The 20,652-nt window shown below is 37.1% G+C and overlaps 1 protein-coding gene and 1 pseudogene across 1 annotated transcript; both read left to right on the top strand.

Moving 5' to 3' along the window:
• The first annotated feature begins 217 nt into the window (after positions 1–217).
• Positions 218–2,492, top strand: LOC126596720 (stemmadenine O-acetyltransferase-like). Its single transcript, XM_050263397.1, has one exon. It carries the CDS (start codon positions 440–442, stop codon positions 1,769–1,771), a length of 1,332 nt encoding a protein of 443 aa, XP_050119354.1. The 5' UTR covers positions 218–439; the 3' UTR covers positions 1,772–2,492.
• A 1,227-nt stretch (positions 2,493–3,719) lies between these two features.
• LOC126595209 (urease-like) lies at positions 3,720–19,221 on the top strand (annotated as a pseudogene).
• The last annotated feature ends 1,431 nt before the right edge of the window (positions 19,222–20,652 follow it).

The raw sequence follows: 20,652 nt of genomic DNA, 5'->3' as shown, positions 1-20,652 counted from the left end.
GACAAGCCAAAACTTAATTACAAGGAAAGTAGTTCCTACAAGCAAGGAAGAAAGGTTGATAAAAGAGGTAAGGTGAGACAATCACTTTAACCCATGACTACCCATCCTTGAGATCTATACAAATCGATTTCAATAGCTAAAGTATTTTTAACGATACTTAAGAAAATGAACAAACATATCGATGTCATGTTCCGCGAGTTTCGGGTTGTGATTCGTGCAATTCAATTAATCTTCAAGTTAAACGAAACAATGGATGCTGTCATGGAGATAATCAGATCCATGAGCCAATTACCTTTTTTGCTTTCTTAACTACAGTCTCTTTTCTACCTGTCCACTTTGGCATGCAGTTGCTTTTAGCTCTATATAAGTCTCGTTGAAGAGCACCATAGAAGCACAACTCCAGCTCCTTATACCATTATTGTTTTGTTATCAAGATATCATGAAGGTTCAAGTTGTAGTTATCTCCAAGGAGATTATCAGACCATCTTCTCCAACTCCTGGCCACCTTCGCCATTACCAATTCTCCTTTCTTGATCAAATGGCTCCCCAAGTCTACAACCCTTTGCTCCTCTTCTATGAATACAATGCCAAGATGCATCCCAACATCACTGAAATATCCAACCACCTTAAGAACTCCTTATCCGAGGCCCTATCGCTATTCTACCCGCTAGCCGGTCGAATAAAAGACAACTGCTTCATACATTGCAATGACGAGGGCATCCCCTACATCGAAGCTCGAGTGCTGAATTGCACTCTCTCTGATGTTCTCAGCAACCCCAACCCTGATGAACTTAACAAGTTCATGCCATTTGAACTCGATGATATTACCAATCCATTACCCTTTGGGGTCCAGCTCAACATATTTCAGTGTGGAGGGTTTGCTATTGGCCAATGCGTTTCTCACAAGATTGCTGATGGGTTGTCCTATTTCACGTTCAGCAAAATTTGGGCAGCCATTGCCCGTGGGGAACAAGCCAACATAGACCCTCCACAATTTGTGTCAGCCACACTCTTCCCACCAAAGGAGTTCAATACTGGATTCGATGGAGGCGTTGGAATCACAAAAGATAGAGTGACAAAGAGGTTCGTGTTCAATGCCTCTAAAATAAAGACCCTCCAAGCAAAATATGAAAAAGATATGAAAAGCCTCCAACTAAAACACCCCACTCGTGTTGAGACCTTATCCGCTTTCATATGGAGTGGATATGTGGCGGCTACAAAGGATTGTACCGTGAATAAGTTGTACATGGTGATCCACGCAGTGAACCTACGTCCGCGGTTTAGTCCACCATTGCCTCAACATTCTTTTGGGAATCTTTTTCGTGTTGCCATGACATCACCGCTGCGAATCAGTAATGGCGGGGAGGAAGAATGTGATGGGGTGGTGATTGGGGAGGTGCGAGAAGCGATAAGCAAGATTGACAATGAGTACGTGAAGCAATTACAAGGGCAGGGTGATGAGCACTTGGGTTTGATGAAGAAAGCTGCTGATAGTTTCAAGAGAGGAGACATGGTTGCGGTACTTAGCTTCAGTAGCTATTGTAGGTTTCCTCTCTATGAGAATGACTTTGGTTGGGGTAAACCTGCGTGGGTGGGATCACCGGCACTGACCTATAAGAACCTAGTGCTTTTCATGGACACCAAGGAGGGTGATGGAATAGAGGCATATGTTAGCTTGGAGGAGAGAGTCATGGTCAAATTCGAATGTGATAGCGAGTTGCTGTCTTATGTTTCTCCAGACGGTCGGGTCCTGCTGAGCTGCGGAAATTAATTTCACTATGTTTGTGTTATGTGTCACAAATAATGTTACCCTCACACAACTGTTCCCCTCTATCCTCCCACCCTTTGTGTCTCACACAACTGTTCTCATCTATCCTCCCACTCTTCCACCCAGAATACTCTTGCTAGATGCTTGCTTTTGAATGAGAAGCCTTATTTGACCACTATATTTGTTACCCTGCCTCGAGAGTGAGTCATCGTTCAATCAGAGTAAGGTGTGCAAAACCACTTTGGTGGTTTCGGTCTCTACACCGCCTTTTAATACGGTTCTGATGGTGTTTTGTCTACTTGCTTTGTTAGTATCAAAATTCTTTGTTTGCTGGTCCTCGGGTGGTGAACATGGTTGCTGGTGTTGTTTATTCTTTTTGTTGGCTAAGTGTTTTTGGAGCAATTTTATGTATTGTTTGTGGATCTTTTATGTTGTGAAATTAGTGATATTTGGTTTGTTTTTCATTTGGGGCAGCTTTGTTTTTGTTTAGGGGCGTTTGTTTTTTGTTGGCACCAATGGCGAATCAGCTGACCTAACCGATGGAATGGCGAGGTGTTTGGTAGTTGTGGCGGTGATTGCTTCTGTCAACAAATTGAGTCTAATTCGGTCATCATGTGCTTTGTCTAGGCTTTTATGTCCTCTCAGCTTGCTTTCAACTTGTTTTTATATTTCTCTTGTATTGTCTTCTTGTATCAATAAAGTTTATGTTTGACAAAATAAAAAATTAATCTCTTCTAGTTTTTTTCCTAAAATGCTTTACACTTTTATTGTATCAGCACTCATGTCATAAGAAGTCCATATTGCTCAATATGTACCGTGTCTTGCCTAATATACATATGTTTCCAACATTATATATCTGTAGGAGAAGCTAATAAATCTTTAAAATTTCATATCACCTCAATAATACAATTGTTTTTTTAATACAATTGTTTTCAAGTTTCATGACGTTGGAAAATTAGGCATTTACTATTTTCAAAAAGTTTAGCAAACCTAACAAATTTTAGTGCGAAAGCTGAAGAGTGGTATGGATTCCTATTTAGGAGAGATTTCTTTCAAATCATTTTGACAAAAATATTCTTAACTATTTTAAATTATTTTGATTCATTTTTTATTAAATTGAGAGTATTTGTGTCACTTTGATTCTTATTTAAAAGAATTTTTTACGAAATGACCAAAATGATTGACGGTAGAAAAAACTCAGGAACCACTCCTATCGATTTCAAACCTTAGAGACCAAAATGAAGAGTTATGACAATCTCTTTTAACAAAAAAAAAAAAACCTACTTTTTCCGTGCAACTACCAACTCAAAAGTTGAAACATGGTTTTGCATGTGTGTTGTGTTCAAACGTCTTACGTAATTTTTGCCCTTTGTGATTAAGTTGACGTCATTATTAATACTGTGTAATAGCTGAAAATAATAATAATAATGCACTCTAATATGAGTTTGATTTCTACCGATTCTTCCCTCACTCTCTCGCTTGTGAGTCTTTGCTGTTGTTCCTCCCAACATTTTTTAAAAAGTATAAAGTAAAGCGAATTCCATAAGTCCCCGCTCCCCCACGGAACCGGATCCCTTCCGGACCCAAATAAACTGAGTCTCCTAATAAACAAAGGATCCGGGCCGTTGAATACGAACAGAAGGTTCCTCTAAAAATTATAATAATTGTAGTCGTTGAATCAAATTTCAAAGGTCCGGATTCTTTGATTCTTAGGCTCAGTTTATTTGAGTCCGGAAGGGATCCGGTTCCCTCCCCCACTAGCTTAGTTTAGTGATCAGTCAATCTCACTCTCTCCGACAGCCATTGTCTTCTTTAATCCCCCCAAAATACATAAGTACGCCGTCGTTTCACCGACACTCTGTCCCCTTATATATATCACCAGTTCATCACTCATCAACGTCTCACTTTTCTTGTTACTATAAAGCATTAAACTTTAATCTCAGAGGGAGATATGTATAAGGTGAAAGAGTCCACCACTGCTTCTCTCAAGTCAGCCGCCGCCATTGACCGGCGGGTCACCGGGTCGGGGAAGGCCCACGTTCCCGGGTCAATGGGCAGGGATCAGTCAGTGCCGTGATCAGCGGCGGAGACAAGGCGGCTGTGACGGCTGCAACGCCATTGCAGAGTAAAGGCGTTGATAAGTTGTCTGCTTCTGAAGGTGGAGAGATCCAAGTGAAGGGGTTGCAGGAAGCAGTCCAGCTCATCACTGTAATTTCTCGAGAGGCATATGCAAACATGTATGGCCCTACTACCGGTGATAGAGTTCGGCTTGGTGATACCAACTTGTTTGCTGAAATTGAAAAAGATTTTACTGTTTATGGGGATGAATCGGTATTGGTGGTAAAGTTATAAGAGAAGGAATGGGCAATGCATTGGATACGGTTATAACTATTGCTGATTCATCTGGGAACGACCGAGCTGATTCACTGGATATGGTTATAACTAATGCTGTGATCATTGATTATTGCGGGATATACAAGGCAAATATTGGTATCAAGGATGGTAACATTTTTTCCCTTGGGACGTCAGGCAATCCAGATGTTATGAATGGTGTAAATATCATCTCACATTACAGCATGTCGTTCTGGAAGAAAATTTCTAGGAAGTTGATAAACACTACAAAAAATCTGGGCACTGTGCACAAAAAATTAATTGTGCCCTTTGATGCTTAAGGGCACCAACAGATGTGCCCATAGACTAATAGCACCAATGCAGCAACTAAAATATCATGTGCCCTCTATAGGCGTTGCCTTTGAGCATAGGACACAATATGGCTTTTGGTGCTCAAGAGATAAGCACAAATATGGGTCTTTTTGTGCCTATGTTCTGACAATTTGTCAGACATCTAACCACCACTTGACATGCACAATTTCAAAAATTGTGCCCAATATAATAAAAGGTCGTACCCAGTGCACAAGGCTCCCGCTTTACGCAGGGTCTGGGAGAGGTGCCCAATATAATCTATGTAAAAAAAAAATTAAAACGTAAAAATTTGAAAAATCTAAACAGGCTATAAATTGAAATTTAAGCAAAACAAAAGATATAAAAAAAATCATAAAATCAAAACAGCAATCAAAATGAAAACAACTGTCTTGAGCTGTAACAACAAACCAAACAGTAGAAGTGGGATATCAATAATGAAAGTATATAAGTATTCCTCATAAAAAAAACATGTGTAGAAGTGTCCTAGACAAAGTCAGCAGAATTAATGAGATTTTTCATAAAGCAATCCATGCATCTCTACATATAGGCGGGTGGAACTGATTTCACCTCTTTTTCCAACTTGGTGGATAGTGCAATCATCTTCCTGAAATCCAAATGAAAGTGAAAATGAAAAATAAATAAATAAAAGGACCTATTTCCAGTCATGTTCAAGGACCAAAACTTTCAATCGGCATTAAAAACTCAATAGCAGTGATGCATTGCTACTTTGTTATACTATATTACAGTGAATAAAATATGCAACTAAACTGAGCAGCTAAACCATCATTACTAGCAAACAAGATGTACAAAACAATAAAAGTTTGGACAATCATTGTTATGACATTAATTTCTAAGAAAGATAGAAACTACTAAGAACCTTATAGGTTCTGCAACGCACAAGCTAATAAATAAGTATTTTGAAATCTAATTTTCAACTTTAGTGAAGTCTTTCATGTTTCCATACGGAAAGATAAGATTCATGGAGCTATTTAGTTTCTTATGACTGCAGGTTTCCTCACTGTTCAATCTCTCCTAAGAGCAACCTAAACACTTAACTACAGCTAAAAATTTGCAACAAAGCCCTCAAGTGGGTACATGTGGGCTGTACCAATGTAATATATAGTCCATCCCTCTAAAATCCTTCCCCACTATTAGTTGTGTATAAACAGTTAAGAAGCTACAACATAACAATAGCATATGTTCATTTCTAACAATAAAATCATCCAGTACGAAACATACTCCTTATTAGACATTGTAGTGTTTTAAGGAGAGTGAAAACTCAAATCCGATCTTCACACTTCTACCTACACTTTTATTATCAACATAACATGATCACCAACAAGTTAAATGAAGATAACAAATTAAATTTATGTTCATTTTGCTAATAATAAAACAAGTAACAAACATACATCATAAGTGACGTTTATTTACCCCAATTGTCAAAACCACAGCTCTCTTGCAAGGCATCAAGGAACAAAACTCTTTTCCTTGAAAGCGAAAACAGTTAGGATTAAAAAGGAAAAATTGATGGGCATGGTAACAGTACAAGAAATCAATCCAATGCAATGAGACAAATCCGACAAAATTCACACTAAATGCCACATGAATTTTAGTTATTGAAATTTTGAGAAAGACTTAAAATTCATCATAATGAAAATCTGCTTATCAATGATAGTGCACAACATTGTAACATTAGATTCAGAAAATGGTTTTGATTGGTTTTGATAGGAAGCATTGTGAGTTAATCCCAAACATTTAATGCATGCTTCCAAAATTAACAAATTCTACAACTGCAAGAGAAACCCTACTTAAATATCTTAAATTCCAAAACCAAAAAACTGTCCTTATATGCTGGAAGATAAGATCCTACCATCTTCTCTGTATTAATTCTCCACCACAGTTGCATTCCCGTATCTGCATTACCAAACACATAAAAACAAGGCAATCAATTCTCCATCCAAGAAAACAATTCAACATTGTTATGACATTATCCTTCCGTTTGCTCCACAAACGAACTAATCCGAATGATATATCATATATGCAGCATTTGGACCTCTCATCGCCAAAGTCATGAGTATTATAAAACATTAAAGTCACGATCTAATTCATTAAATTTGATCAACAAACAGAAAACACAAATGTAGAACTACAAAAATTGATGGAGCAAGAGAGATGTCACATCTCGACCCGGGCCCCCCCACTACATCCCGAGCTCGACTCTGCCGTAGCACGATATTGTCCGTTTTGGGCACCGACCAGGTTTTCACGGTTTTGTTTCTGGGAACTCACACGATAACTTCCCAGTGGATCACCCATCCTAGGATTGCTTTCGCGCGAACTCACTTAACTTCGGAGTTTCGATGAAACCCGAAGCCAGTGAGCTCCTAAAAGGTCTCGTGCTAAGTAAAGATGAGAATATACATATAAGACTTACAGGATCCTCACTCCTGGGTGATGTGAGATCTTACAGAGACAAGGAGGCTTTAATAATTAAATTACTTAATTAATTATTTTTCAGATTTAATTAATTATTTTTAATTAATTTTTAATTTAATTATTTATTTATTTTTTACCAACAGACTCATCTTTTCAGATGAAGTCTGAATTGTGGTAGAAGAACATAGAAAGCAAACACCCATTTGAGAAGATGGATCCCAACAGATGCATCCCTTCTCCATACCTGTTGCGAACAGACATGATCGTATTATATATACATCCATCTGCATGGCATTTAGAACATAGAAAAACATAATTCTTCTTTTATAATTCTTCTTCTACAATCCAAAGTATTCTTACTGAGAGAACCACAAAGAAATTCGCCAAAAGTTAAGTTTTCCGGTGTTGGAATTTTAACTTGATCGTTGAATCCTAGTGAAGCAGACGTCCGTAGAACTACAAGCACTGAGTAGGGACGAAATATATGTTTCAAGGACATTGCGGTACGCAAGTCTCGATCTTTAGTTTTAACTATTTAATATTATTTCGTGTTCGTACTCTGTTAAGTTAGTTGTTCGCATTCATCATTTATTAGCATGTATAAAATTATCATTGATTGTTGATATTTATCCAACATTTGTTTCATTTTCTTTCCTGCTCAAATGTAATCATGAATGAACGTTGTGTTTTCTAAATTTTTTGCGGACAATGAACAAGCATTAAGGGGTGATGAGTAGATTTTATATTATATATTTTACCCTACGCTTAGTATATTTTGGTTAATATATTGGAAGAATTTTGATACTTTGAATTGTATTTTCAATATAGGACTTTCGACTTCCTCTGGAGTAAAATAGGACCAAATGGATGAATTTTGGAGTGATTCCAGTGGGAGGACGTTCTTGAGTCACTTAGCTTGATCGTATCAAAATTTGGGATTTTTCCACCAAGCGGTTATTTTCTAGCGATGAAATAAAGAAGCAGTGCACAGTGTTGGAAAATGACGTTTTTGGGCTTAAATTGCGTTTTTGGAGCCCAAGATGACCTCGGATGGGTTCGTGGCCTTCTGGAAAAGTGTTCAGAATATTCCAAACATTAAATCCAGCTATATTGGGCCAGTTTTGGAGCAGCTTATGGGTCCAAAACGTGGCTGTTCAGTTTTTAGGCGAATTTTACCATCTAATTTAGGGTTATGTTTCCTATTTTATTGGGATTAATTTTAGTTTTTAGGTTTTTGTGTGGAGGCTTAGCAGATATATTGCTTGGCCGTCTACCATATTTCTTTACGCTTTATTTTATGCAATTTTGGAGACAGAGAGAAGTGCTAGGGTTTTGGAGATTTTCTACTTGAAGGTGTTTTCAATCTTTTTCTTAATAATATTTTCTATGATTTCAATTATGAATATGTGGAACTAATTTCTTTTGCTAGGGCGAAGCCTTGAGCCTTAGCATGAATATGTGATTTTTATTTAATTGCTTATGATTGATTGCATGCGTACTTTGAATTGTTAATCACCGGGATAAAAACTATCTAATTGTCTTAATGCCTGATCACCATTAGGATTTTTTAGAAAAGTAATTTGATGCAATTTTGGTTGGAAGGTTCCCTGAAATTGACATTGGCTTCTTGTGATTAATAATTGTAATTTCACTTAGGATGAATATCACGTCTTAAGGATTGCATGGTTTTTCAAAGGATTTTCATAAAGCATAATGAGTCTTTCATGTTCAGATTTGATCCGAACGTCCGGACGGGTTGCATGTCAGATATATGTTCTATGTTGGGGGTTCCAAGTAGAATATGAATTAGGAAAATTTAACCTTCAAAGTGGCATGTATAGATCATAAGTAATGGGTAAAAATTCATAGGATTGCTAGGTGATGGTGGAACCCTAGTGCTTTCTTAATTTGATTCTCCCAAAACTGTTTTCTTTTCTCTCTAGTCCTAATATTGCAGATTGTTTATTTTAATTCATTAATTTCGTTTTTATTTTAATTAGGTTATAAAATCAATCACCTCAATTTCTACTTTACAATAATTAAATGGAATCTGATTAGTTTCGAATTATTTAATAATCCCTGTGGAGACGACCTTGCGAGATCCGTTTATACTACAATAACTTTGTGATTCTTGCAAGTAAAATAGGAGATTTAAGCCCGTTCACATGAGTAGTAAAAATCCTATCAAGGGGTCCATATTCTGAAACTTCTACATAATGTGCAGGGATCACAACATTAGTGGGAGGTGGAACAGGACCTGCTACTGGGACTCGTGCAACAACTTGTACACCATCCCCATTACAAATGAAGTTAATGCTGCAAGCAAACTGACTACCTACCTCTAAATTTTGGCTTTACGGGGAAGGTATGCATAAACTGTTGTGTGTACTTAAAAATCTCTTCTTTCTTCCCCACCCAATGCCCACATTCAACGATAAACCTGTTACTTCCATTTTACAAAATGTGAAGTGATAGCTAAAGCTGTTTCATTTTATATATTTCTTCCTTCTTTTTTAATACCCTTGGCTTACTTTAGGGGAACACTGCCAAACCCGAAGGGATGCATGGTATATTAAGGGCTGGGGCGATGGGACTGAAGCTGCATGAGGACTGGGGAAGCACTCCTGCCGCAATCGACAATTGTTGCTGTTGGAGATCAATATGACATCCAGGTGCTAGATTATGATCTTTATTTCATGTTAGGTCTTATAGGCTGTTTCCGGTGGTAGTATCTTACGAGTTTAACATCTTCAAATACCAATTCTGATCTTGATAGGTTAACATCCATACAGACACCTTGAATGAGTCTGGATTTGTAGAGCATACAATTGCTGCATTTAAAAGAAGAACTATCCATACTTACCAAGGGTATAAATCACATTCTTGGTCTATTTGATAAGTTGGCAATTTTTCTTCAGTCTTCTACAAGTTCGTGACCACTGTACTATGTACAGAGAAGAGGCAAAAAAAACTTCGGCAGCTGAGGCATCACACTGACTACAGTTTGAGATCGTGGCCGTTTGGTCACATCTTGAGTCCTTGACATTTATCTAACCATTCCTGCATACTTTAATATTTTGCATTTTCTTACCTATATCTTTTGCTGCGAGTCTTGATGACTTGTCAGTATGATTATATTGCTAAGTATACATATTTCCAATGACTATGAGTATCTTTGGCGTAACTTCCTGCATGTTTTTACACTTCGTTTGTTCTTTTCTTCTTCTTTGTGTTTTTCCTTTTTAGTTCTCATAGTATATCCTTGTTATCCCTTGGCAGTGAAGGAGCAGGTGGGGGCCATGCTCCAGATATAATCAGAGTCTGTGGCGTGAAAAATGTCCTGCCGTCATCAACGAATCCCACGCGGCCTTTCACCTCAAATACTATAGATGAGCATCTTGACATACTGGTATGAGAATATAACAGAAGTAGCGATACAGCATGAACTAAGGTTGTTTAGAGTCTTTCGACTGAATGTTATTATGAAATTTCAAATGGTGCAGACGGTTTGCCATCACCTTGACAAGGACATTCCAGAAGATGTAGCTTTTGCTGAATCAAGAGAATAAGAAACAACTGCTGCAGAAGATATTTTGCACGATATGGGAGCAATTAGCATTGTATCTTCTGATTCACAGGCCATGGGTCGCATCGGAGAGGCTCTTATTGTTGGAAATTTGAGTAGTTTGAGTAGAAATTTCCTTATCCCACATTGGCCATTCCCAAAAGATTTTATCACTTTATAAGGTTTTGTCCTTTAAAGAAAGTGATTGGAGTAATAGGCCTGGAGATTAAAATTGGGCTCACCCTTGGGTTGGGCTTTGGGGTGTAATAATTAATTGGTAATTAATTATAATTAATATATATTTAATTGTCAAAAGATGGGCACAACGTCAATTAGGACGTTAATAGCGATTGCGGCTGTATACAACTTTGATATCCATCAAATGGAGACGTTAATAGCGATTGCGGCTGTATACAACTTTGATATCCATCAAATGGATGTAAAAACAGCATTTTTAAATGGAGAACTAGATGAAGAAATATACATGGAACAACCTGAAGGGTTTGTGATTAAAGGACAAGAAAGCAAAGTGTGCAAATTAGTTAAGTCATTATATGGACTTAAACAAGCACCAAAACAATGGCACGAGAAGTTTGATCATACTTTGTTGACACATGGGTTCAAAATAAATGAATCTGATAAATGTGTCTACATTAAGGGTAATGATAAAACTTGTGTTATTGTCTGCTTGTATGTGGATGATATGCTCATAATGGGAAGCAATAAAGATGTAATAAACATGTTTATACCATATTTAGGGCCTCGTATTTAGATATCGTACAAATACTCAGGGGACTTAAATGTAATTATGGGATAAAGGAAGGGGCAAATATGTAATAAGTGAGGAGTCCTTATTCTATAAAAGGACCCCTCACCCTCACAATTGGGAGGGCCTCACTCTCACTCTCAGAGGCCAATTCCTAGGCCATTCCCAAGCTTCCTCACACCCCCTAAGCTCTAATCTCTCTCTCTCCCTCTTCAACAGAGAAATACAATACAATCAGTGTGGACGTAGCCCAAACATTGGGGTGAACCACGATACATCTTGTGTCATTTACATTTCATGCAGATTCACGGTCGGATTTACGTTGTACCAAGACCATCCGGTTTTGTGCATCAACAAAACAAAACAAAGAAAATGTTGAATTCAAGTTTTGACATGAAAGACTTAGGTCAAGCCGATGTCATTTTAGGAATTCAAATTAAGAGAAATAGTGAAGGATATGTCCTTACACAATCCCATTATGCAGAAAAAATATTACGAAGGTTTGGTCAATTTGACTGCAAACCTGCTGCGACTCCTTTTGATGCTGGATGCAAGTTGGAGAAAAATAAAGGCGATGCCAAATCTCAACTTGAATATTCTCAAGTAATTGGAAGTCTAATGTACTTGATGAATTCAACTAGGCCCGACTTAGCTTATGCAGTAAGTAGGCTTGTAGATATACAAGTAATCCGGCACAAGAGCATTGGGATGCTTTAGTAAGAGTGTTAAGGTATTTGAAAAATACACTTGACTACGGATTACACTACACAAAATATCCACCTGTTGTAGAAGGCTTCAGTGATGCCAATTGGATTTCTGACACTACAGAATCCAAGTCGACAAGTGGATATGTTTTTACCTTGGGAGGTGCAGCAATATCTTGGAAATCCTCTAAACAGAAATGTATAGCTCGGTCCACCATGAAGTCCGAGTTTATAGCTTTAGACTTGGCTGGTGAAGAAGCCGAGTGGCTCAAACATTTTCTGGAGGATATTCCAATGTGGCCAAAGCCGGTAACGGCTATATGTGTACATTGTGATAGTATGGCCGCCCAATCAAGGGCCAAAAGTCATGTATACAATGGGAAGTCACGTCACATCAGACGTCGACGCAATACTCTTAAGAAGATGCTCTCCAATGGAATAATATCCATTGATTATGTGAAGTCAAAGGAAAATATAGCTGATCCTTTGACAAAAGGCCTACCAAGAGAGCAAATATTATTTACATCGAGGGGAATGGGTCTTAAGCCAATACAATGAATCGAACTGGGCGGAAACCTAACCTAGCTGATTGGAGATCCCATGGTCTAGGTTCAATAGGCAAACTGGTTGAGTTTGATTCAAAAGTTGAACACACAACTTACCCATTCTTATGATAAAATGTGTGTTGTCTGTTGACGTTTGAGGGGTTATGTTTTATACATTTAATGACATTAATATCTTGTTATCAAGAGGAATATGACAGACTATTCTTAATTAATGTCACCTATATAGGAGTAAATGGGGCCACATTTATGAGAATTGACATGGCTAAATTCTCTAAAGCTCCTACGAAATCCGGGATCTGTTCAGGGCCAAAATGAACACAACCGTATGAATTGACGTGTGGCAGCCATGATATGTGTGTAGCATATTGTCTTGGTTTACTACTGCGGTGAACAGTTCAAGATCTTCCACATCCACTGCGTCACCAAGTAAACCCGATATGTTTTCACTAGGGTAAGTTCAAGTCCAAAAAACACTTCACCCGATGCATATCATGACTATTCTCTCTCAGTTTTAGGCAGCCTAGTCATGCAGCCTAGTCACACATTTGCATTTACATTTGCATTCAAATGTGGGGTCATTGTTGGAGTTTGAATGAAATTTCAACTCAAATGTGGGGTATTGTTGGAAATTTGAGTAGTTTGAGTAGAAATTTCCTTGTCCCACATTGGCCATTCCCAAAAGATTTTATCACTTTATAAGGTTTTGTCCTTTAAAGAAAGTGATTGGAGTAATAGGCCTGGAGACTAAAATTGGGCTCACCCTTGAGGTTGGGCTTTGGGGTGTAATAATTAATTGGTAATTAATATATAATTAATTATAATTAATATATAATTAATATATATTTAATTGTCAAAAGATGGGCCTTTGGCCGGGGGGCTCTAATAATTAAATTATTTAATTAATTATTTTTCGGATTTACTTAATTATTTTTTAATTAAATTCGAATTTAATTAATTAATTATTTTTTTATGAAAAGACTCATCCTTTCAGATGAAGTCTGAGAGTTCTTTCTGAACACAGAGCAAAGCACCCTTCTGAAGAGATGTCTCCCAACAGTCACACCCCATTCTCATACCTGTTGCAAACAGGCATCTATCTGCTATATATACATACATCTGCATAGCATTTAGAACACAGAAATAATAAACTTCATCTTCTACATTCATAAACCTTCTTACTGAGAGAACCACACTAAATTCGCCAGAAGTTAAATTTTCCGGTGCTGGAATTTTAACTTGATCGTTGAATCCTGGTGAAGCAGACGTCCGTAGAACTACAAGCAAAGAGTAGGGACGAAATTTCTGTTTCAAGGACATTGCGGTACGCAAGCCTCGATCTTCAAGTTGTCTGTTTTATAATTCATATTCTAGTTTATATTTTGTTAGTTTCTATTGCATTTATTATTTATTAGCATATATAAATTATCACAGATTGTTGACTTATATCCAACACTTATTACCTTCACCTTATGCATTCTAGTTCCTCCTGACCATAGAAATTTTTTATAAACTGAGATACATGCCCGCATATGTCTGTTTTTATCGACTTCATTGAAACTGTAACAAAACAGTAACAAACAAAAAAGAAAACAGAAAGTCCTTATTTGAATTGAATTATAGACATTATCCTTGTCGCCTTTTACCAAACCGTGGATTTCCAAGCCTTCACTTGAAAGTCCCTGTTTCTGGCGTTAGTAATAGTCTTTGTCTATTTATTTTACACAGAGGCATGTATACGGCTTATTGTCTAAAAACTTTTCGTGTCAGGTGATAATCAGAACTTGGCAAACAGCTGACAAGATGAAATCACAAAGAAGGTCGATAGAACCTATTGGATCCGACAATGACACTTCCGGATCAAACGATACATCGCAAAGTACACTACAAATCCAGCAATAGTTAATGGATTTTCTCAGTATGTTGGTTCTATTGAGGTATGCCACTCTTAAATTCTTAATAGACAACCAAAATAATTCGTTTCAAGCTTTTTTTAACCTCTCTCATTTGAAGAAGAGCATTTGGAAATAAATGAATAAAGTTAATCTTATTACTTTGAGCTTCAACCTTTTTGAGTATTTAACTCTCCTGGATGAAACTTACCTTTTCGGAATTACTTGCATTTCGTGGGTTCCATAAACACTGTTATTGCCATTAAAATAGCGGAATTCTCATTCTTCTCATGGGCTTGCATGTTATGCAGGTGGGGAAGCTGGCTGATCTTGTTCTATGGAAGCCGTCGTTATTTGGCGCAAAACCAGAAATGGTGATCAAAGGTGGTGCAATTGCATGGGCTAATATGCGTGATCCAAATGCAAGCACATCACCACATCTGATGTCACATCCCGGCCCCGGGTCCACCACATCTCAGGCCCGCTCCATCACCGTAGCACGATATTGTCCACTTTGGGCCCCGACCACGCCCTCACGGTTTTGTTTATGGGTCATACGAGAACTTCCTAGTGGGTCACCTATCATGGGAGTGCTCTCGCGCGCTACTCACTTAACTTCGGAGTTCCGATGGAACCTGAAGCCAGTGAACTCCCAAAATGCCTCATGCTAGGTAGGGATGGGAATATACATATAAGGATCACTCTCCTGGGCGATGTGGGATCTTACACCTGAACCAGTAAAGTTTATAGTTCACGACAGTTCTTATGCATGGATGCTTTTTCTAGTCATGACAATTCTTTTACGTGAGAGCAACTCCAGCGTTGCAAAGGCCCCCTAGGGCAACTCACTATTAAATAGCCTTCAGTGAGCAGTAACTGCCTTTAATAAATAGTAACTGCCTTTTTGCATTTCCACCCCTAAACTAAATAACTATGGCAATAGGCAATAAAATATTAGTATTTTTTATTTTATAAAATAATACAAAATAATTTTATTTGTAATTTCGGATAGAATTTTTAATCGGTTTTGTTGTACCACATGTCATTAAATAAGAAAGTACAACCCAAAGTTTTTGAGAAAATATAAAATTATGGTGTAAGTTCGAAGATAATGATAACATATTGGGTAAATTACATTTTACCCCCTCATGTTTGGAGTCGATTTCAATTCCTTATAACATCTTTAAAACATTTCAATTTCATACATTTACTTACCATTTTATTTCAATTTCATATATCCGTTAGAAAATCCGTTAAGTAAACCGTTAAGTGATGACGTGGCTACCAAATTTATGCCACGTGGCAAAAATATTTTTTTTATGCATTTAAAATATTATAATAATTTATCCTCTTAAAAAAAGAAACCCATCTTCTTCCCCGAGCACACCCTATCCCACCCCACCCCGACCTCGTCGATTCCCAAAAGGCGCTCCACCAAACCCAGATTTCCGCTCCTGCCCCCTCTCTTCCCTCAAGTCTGTCGAAGGATGCCTCTCCTCTATGGGCATCGAGCACTCCGCCCAGGGTTGGATCCTCGACATGTACCCACAGCTCTTCACCGTGGACCGCACTTTGCCCTTTATCCAATCTTCGATTTCCTCCTCACCGAGGTCCGAATCCCTTTTCCAGATATCTAGAAATCCATAATCCGGTGCCTAAGGGTGGGTTTTGGGTGCCATCAGATTGATTCTCGGATTGTTTGAAGAAGAAATACCTCAAACAGGTAAACCTAATTTCGACCCTAATCCAATTCTCTCTCCTTTTTGTTGTTTCTTCCTTGCACATTTCATCTTTAAATTACATTTTATGTTCTGTTTGGCTGCTGGGAAAACCGTCGGGAATGAAAAGATTAGGTATTCCACTAGCAATAAATTTTCCAAGAAAAGGGTTTCTCTCTAATTGAATGGATATGTGAAAGATGCTTCTCTAATTGGACTTTGTGGGTGCTTATTGTTTTGTCACGCCCCGGACCCGGGGTCGGTAGTAAAATAAGACCCCGCGCCCGAAACGCGAGTAAAAGTAAAAGGAAATTGACATGGGTTGAAAAAATGAACTCCTCTTATTAAAATAACTCCAAAACCTTACAAGGTGTACAAAAGTAATAAATTAAAATCCTTAAAACTCTTATCTTGGTTATCGAAACAAAGGAGGAGGTGTAAATAAGTGATGGATGTGGCAGCTGGGAAGGGTGCTTACAAGCACCTCAAAATGAAATTCTAAAATTACTATAGATATTACTTGCTCAAATAATAAAACTGTAAGTAAATATAAATAATACATTAAAAAAAATAGGCAAAGGTTTTGAAAATACAGGTCATCACATGTTTCTTCCTTGATGGGTTGCGGGGGAGGTGGGGTGGGGTGTGCTTGGGGAAGAAGACAGGTTTCTTTTCTTTTTTAATAGGATAAATTATTATAATATTTAAAATGCATAAAAAAATTGTCATGTGGCACAAATTTGGTAGCCACGTCATTACTTAACGGTTTGCTTAATGGATTTTTTAACGGATGTATGAAATTGAAATAAAATGATAGTAAATGTATGAAATTGAAATGTTTTAAAGATGTTGTAAGGAATTGAAATCGGCCCCAAACCTGAGGGGTAAAATGTAATTTACCCTAACATATTTATAGAAAAAATTAAAAAAAAATTTATTTTAATTTTTTTCGGATTTTTTATTCAAATTCTTTCTTTGTCAGTCGGTTCCCACATCTCTCTAGCTTTCTCTCTCTTTCACTCTCTCTCTCTCACGCACAATACTCCATCATTTCTTTTACTTTGACCAGTTCCCTCACCTAGCCCTCTCTCTCATTTCCCTTACACTTTTTTTTTCTCTCTCTCTACAGATGTAACCCTTCCCCCTCATTTCTGAAACCTCTCTCTCTCTCTTTAATCTCTCGACACTCTCATTCTCTTTCTACAACTCTGAGAGCTCTCATCCTTCATCTTATTCGAAATCGAAGCAAATCAAACTAACAAACTCTGAAATCTCAATCCCATGGACGAGAGGAACTTGAATATATCCTTGCATGCATCATCAAAGCACCATTTGGGTGATCCACCATTGAAGCCGAGAGCTTCAAGCTTCCATTGGTCAAACCCAGGTGAGGTTATTGCCCTACTTCAATTGCTTGAGTTATTCTCTGGTTTTTTATGTGTTTCGAGTTGAAACCCTTGGGTTTAGTCTCTGCCATTTGTTTGTGGGTGTATCATCAGCCTCGGCGACGAACTCCTGCGAGAGCAGTTGAGTTCGAAGTTTGCTGGGTTTTACATTTTTTTTAATTTTTTACTTTGTTATTACTTTATTACTTTTTTATTAATTTTTTATATTTTTATTAATTTTATATTATGGCGACGTTAGCCTGGCGTCACCTGGCCCTCGGGCTCTCGGGCCACTGATTCGAGCCTGGCCTCTCACTCGGGCCCCTTTTCATCCACATGCCTGCATGGGCTAGAGCTTGTAGCTTTAGCTATTGGGTTGAAAAAGTTGCCGGTCCATTGGACTAGGAGTCCCGGTGGAGTTGCTCTAACTGATGAGTTACATTGAGGAGGGTCCGAAAGAATTTGAAGATATAGTAGTTGATATTCTTTCTCGGAATGGGATATGTAATAAGTTTAGCGGTTTTTGTTCTTATTACTGTAGATAGCCTTATGTCCTAGCAGGTTATTTCAAGGCCTCTGTTTGGTGCATTTGGAAAGGCTAGTAGTGCACATTCCATTGCTTTTGTCAGCCCAGGGCCGGCCCTAAGTATTTAGGGGCCCTGTGCAAAATTTAGATGGAGGCCCTTCATTTTTTTTTCAATTTTTTCATCTATAAACCTAAACTATTACAAGTTACTACAACAAAAATAAGTTATTTGATCGGCCAGGTGTTTTTTCTTATCTTCAAAGGTCCTAAGTTCGATACACGTTGGATGCGTTTTTGTTATCCCCTTTTTAAGTTCACAAATTTGCAAAAACTTACAATAGCAAAACAATATCACAAGGATTCGAACCCAGCACAAGGTATATAAGGAAAAAAAGCTAAACCACTAGCGCTAAAACCACATATATGATTATCTTTTGCATCTAATCTATTTTATATGCATCTATATACATGTAATGAAAATTTGGGGGCCTTCTGAATTAGGGCCCTGTGCGGTGGCATCTGTTGCACACCCTCAAGGCCAGCTCTGGTCAACCAGGCATGGATCGATATCTCTCTCTGCATCTATATACATGTAATGAAAATTTGGGGGCCTTCTGAATTAGGGCCCTGTGCGGTGGCATCTGTTGCACACCCTCAAGGCCAGCTCTGGTCAACCAGGCATGGATCTCTCTCTCTCTCTCTCTCTCTCTCTCTCTCTCTCTCTCTCTCACACACACACACACACACACACACACACACACACACACACACAAACACACACATATGCGATACATGAGCAAGACTGATTTTCTTTTATTTCACTGTGCAAACAGGCAGCTGTAGATAATCGGGTTAAAGACTTGTATCGCCGACGCCTTGACAAGAAAGTAGAAGCCGTGTGCAACGTTAGGAAACTCAGCAAACTCGACATGAAGCTCAATGACGCCCTACCAAATATAAGGTCGGAACTATTTCATGTTTTAGTCTCCTTCATAGTTCCAATGAATCACCTCTCCCACATGTTTTTTAATTCAAGTCTAACGAACTCGAATAAACACCGCAAATACGTACAAATAGAACAAGTTATATACTTTAAATAAAAAATACAATGGGAGGGCACTATCCCGTGTTTTATAATACGACTTAATGTCTGTTTAGTGTCCCAGAATTTCTATATGTGCATATTTCCCAATAAATGTTGATTCGTTGACTGTTTTGATATGTCATTTTCCTATATGTTCTGATAATGTGAATCTATATATCTGGTTGCTCATAGAAAATCTATTAACATAAGAGTAATGTTTAGGTGACCAAGTTTTTAAACAAAATTTACAAACCAAATAATGTGTCAGCAATAGAAGATAAAAACGTTAATCAATACTTAAGTAATAATTTAATCATCAATGTCCACATCATTTAATTTATAAAATTTAATTTAAAATTTTAATCTCACTAACATCACGTTTAATATCAACTGTCAAGGAGCCTTAAAAAATGTCTGATCATTGAGTGTTCTTTATCTCCGCTTAATGTGTTTCACATGTGGGACGGGTGGAACAAAAATAGTATATAGAAATAATTAAACCCAATCCAATCTCAACATCTAGAAATGAAAAATAATATACGAGCTAGGGTTTCATTTTTCACGTGAATTATATGCCTAGTAAATGGGAACAAAATTTGACTACAAACAAAAGTTAACAAAATTGACCTTCACTCGTGTATATTTTTAATTATCAAATTGAATACTCAAGGATTTAACAGAATTAACCTCCTTCTTCTTCTTCTTCGGTTCATTCATTTAGAAATTAATTTAAAAGAATTTTAACGAAAAGCTCCCGATACTATTTATTTTAACGAAAAATCATATTTTTACATTAAAAAGTCAATCATGATACTATTCATTTTACTATTTGTTTTGTCCTTATCGTTAATTCTTGTCTCTTTAAAATAAAATATGTTATCATATAAAAGGAGATTTTGTAGTTTAGATCTGTTTCTATTCAGTTGAATTATTTACAAATTGTTGTGTTGTTGGTTGGATTTATAGAAAAAAACATGTGAAAGAGAAGATATGGATTTATATGACTTATTGTGTTGGTTTATAATTAACAAGGATGACAAGACAAAATAGTGGTCGTCCATAAACTAATCAAATGCATGTCTCTATAGTAAACTACACATTGTTGTCAGTTAAGTAAGATAACGCTACCAGCGATCGGATTATGTGTTTATGTTATATTAATCTCCAACTAATTAAACTAAGGAAAACTAATAAAAAATGTTTGAAAATTTGATTTTAACCATAAGGACAAAATAAATGGTAAAGTAAATAGTACCAGAATTGACTTTTTAGTGTAAAAATATAATATTTCTTTAAAGTAAATAGTATTGGAAGTTTTTCATTAAAATTCTCATTAAACTAACCTAACATTGTTGCATATTTTCTTCTATTTTTCCCCATTTTATTAATATTTTCAAGGATCGTAGTACTTGTTTGATTTTTCAGTCAAAATAGTCTCTAATATTTAAAATTGATAGAATTGATTCATGAATTTGTCTATCATAAATTATTTTGATTATTCCGTGAAAAATCTTGTTAAATAAAGAAAAATGTCAAAAATAC

The sequence above is a fragment of the Malus sylvestris genome, chromosome 13 (genome assembly GCF_916048215.2).
Source record: "Malus sylvestris chromosome 13, drMalSylv7.2, whole genome shotgun sequence".
Taxonomy (NCBI): domain Eukaryota; kingdom Viridiplantae; phylum Streptophyta; class Magnoliopsida; order Rosales; family Rosaceae; genus Malus; species Malus sylvestris.
The sequence above is the reverse complement of the archived record's forward strand: the minus strand, read 5'-3'. Positions and strand labels throughout refer to the sequence as shown.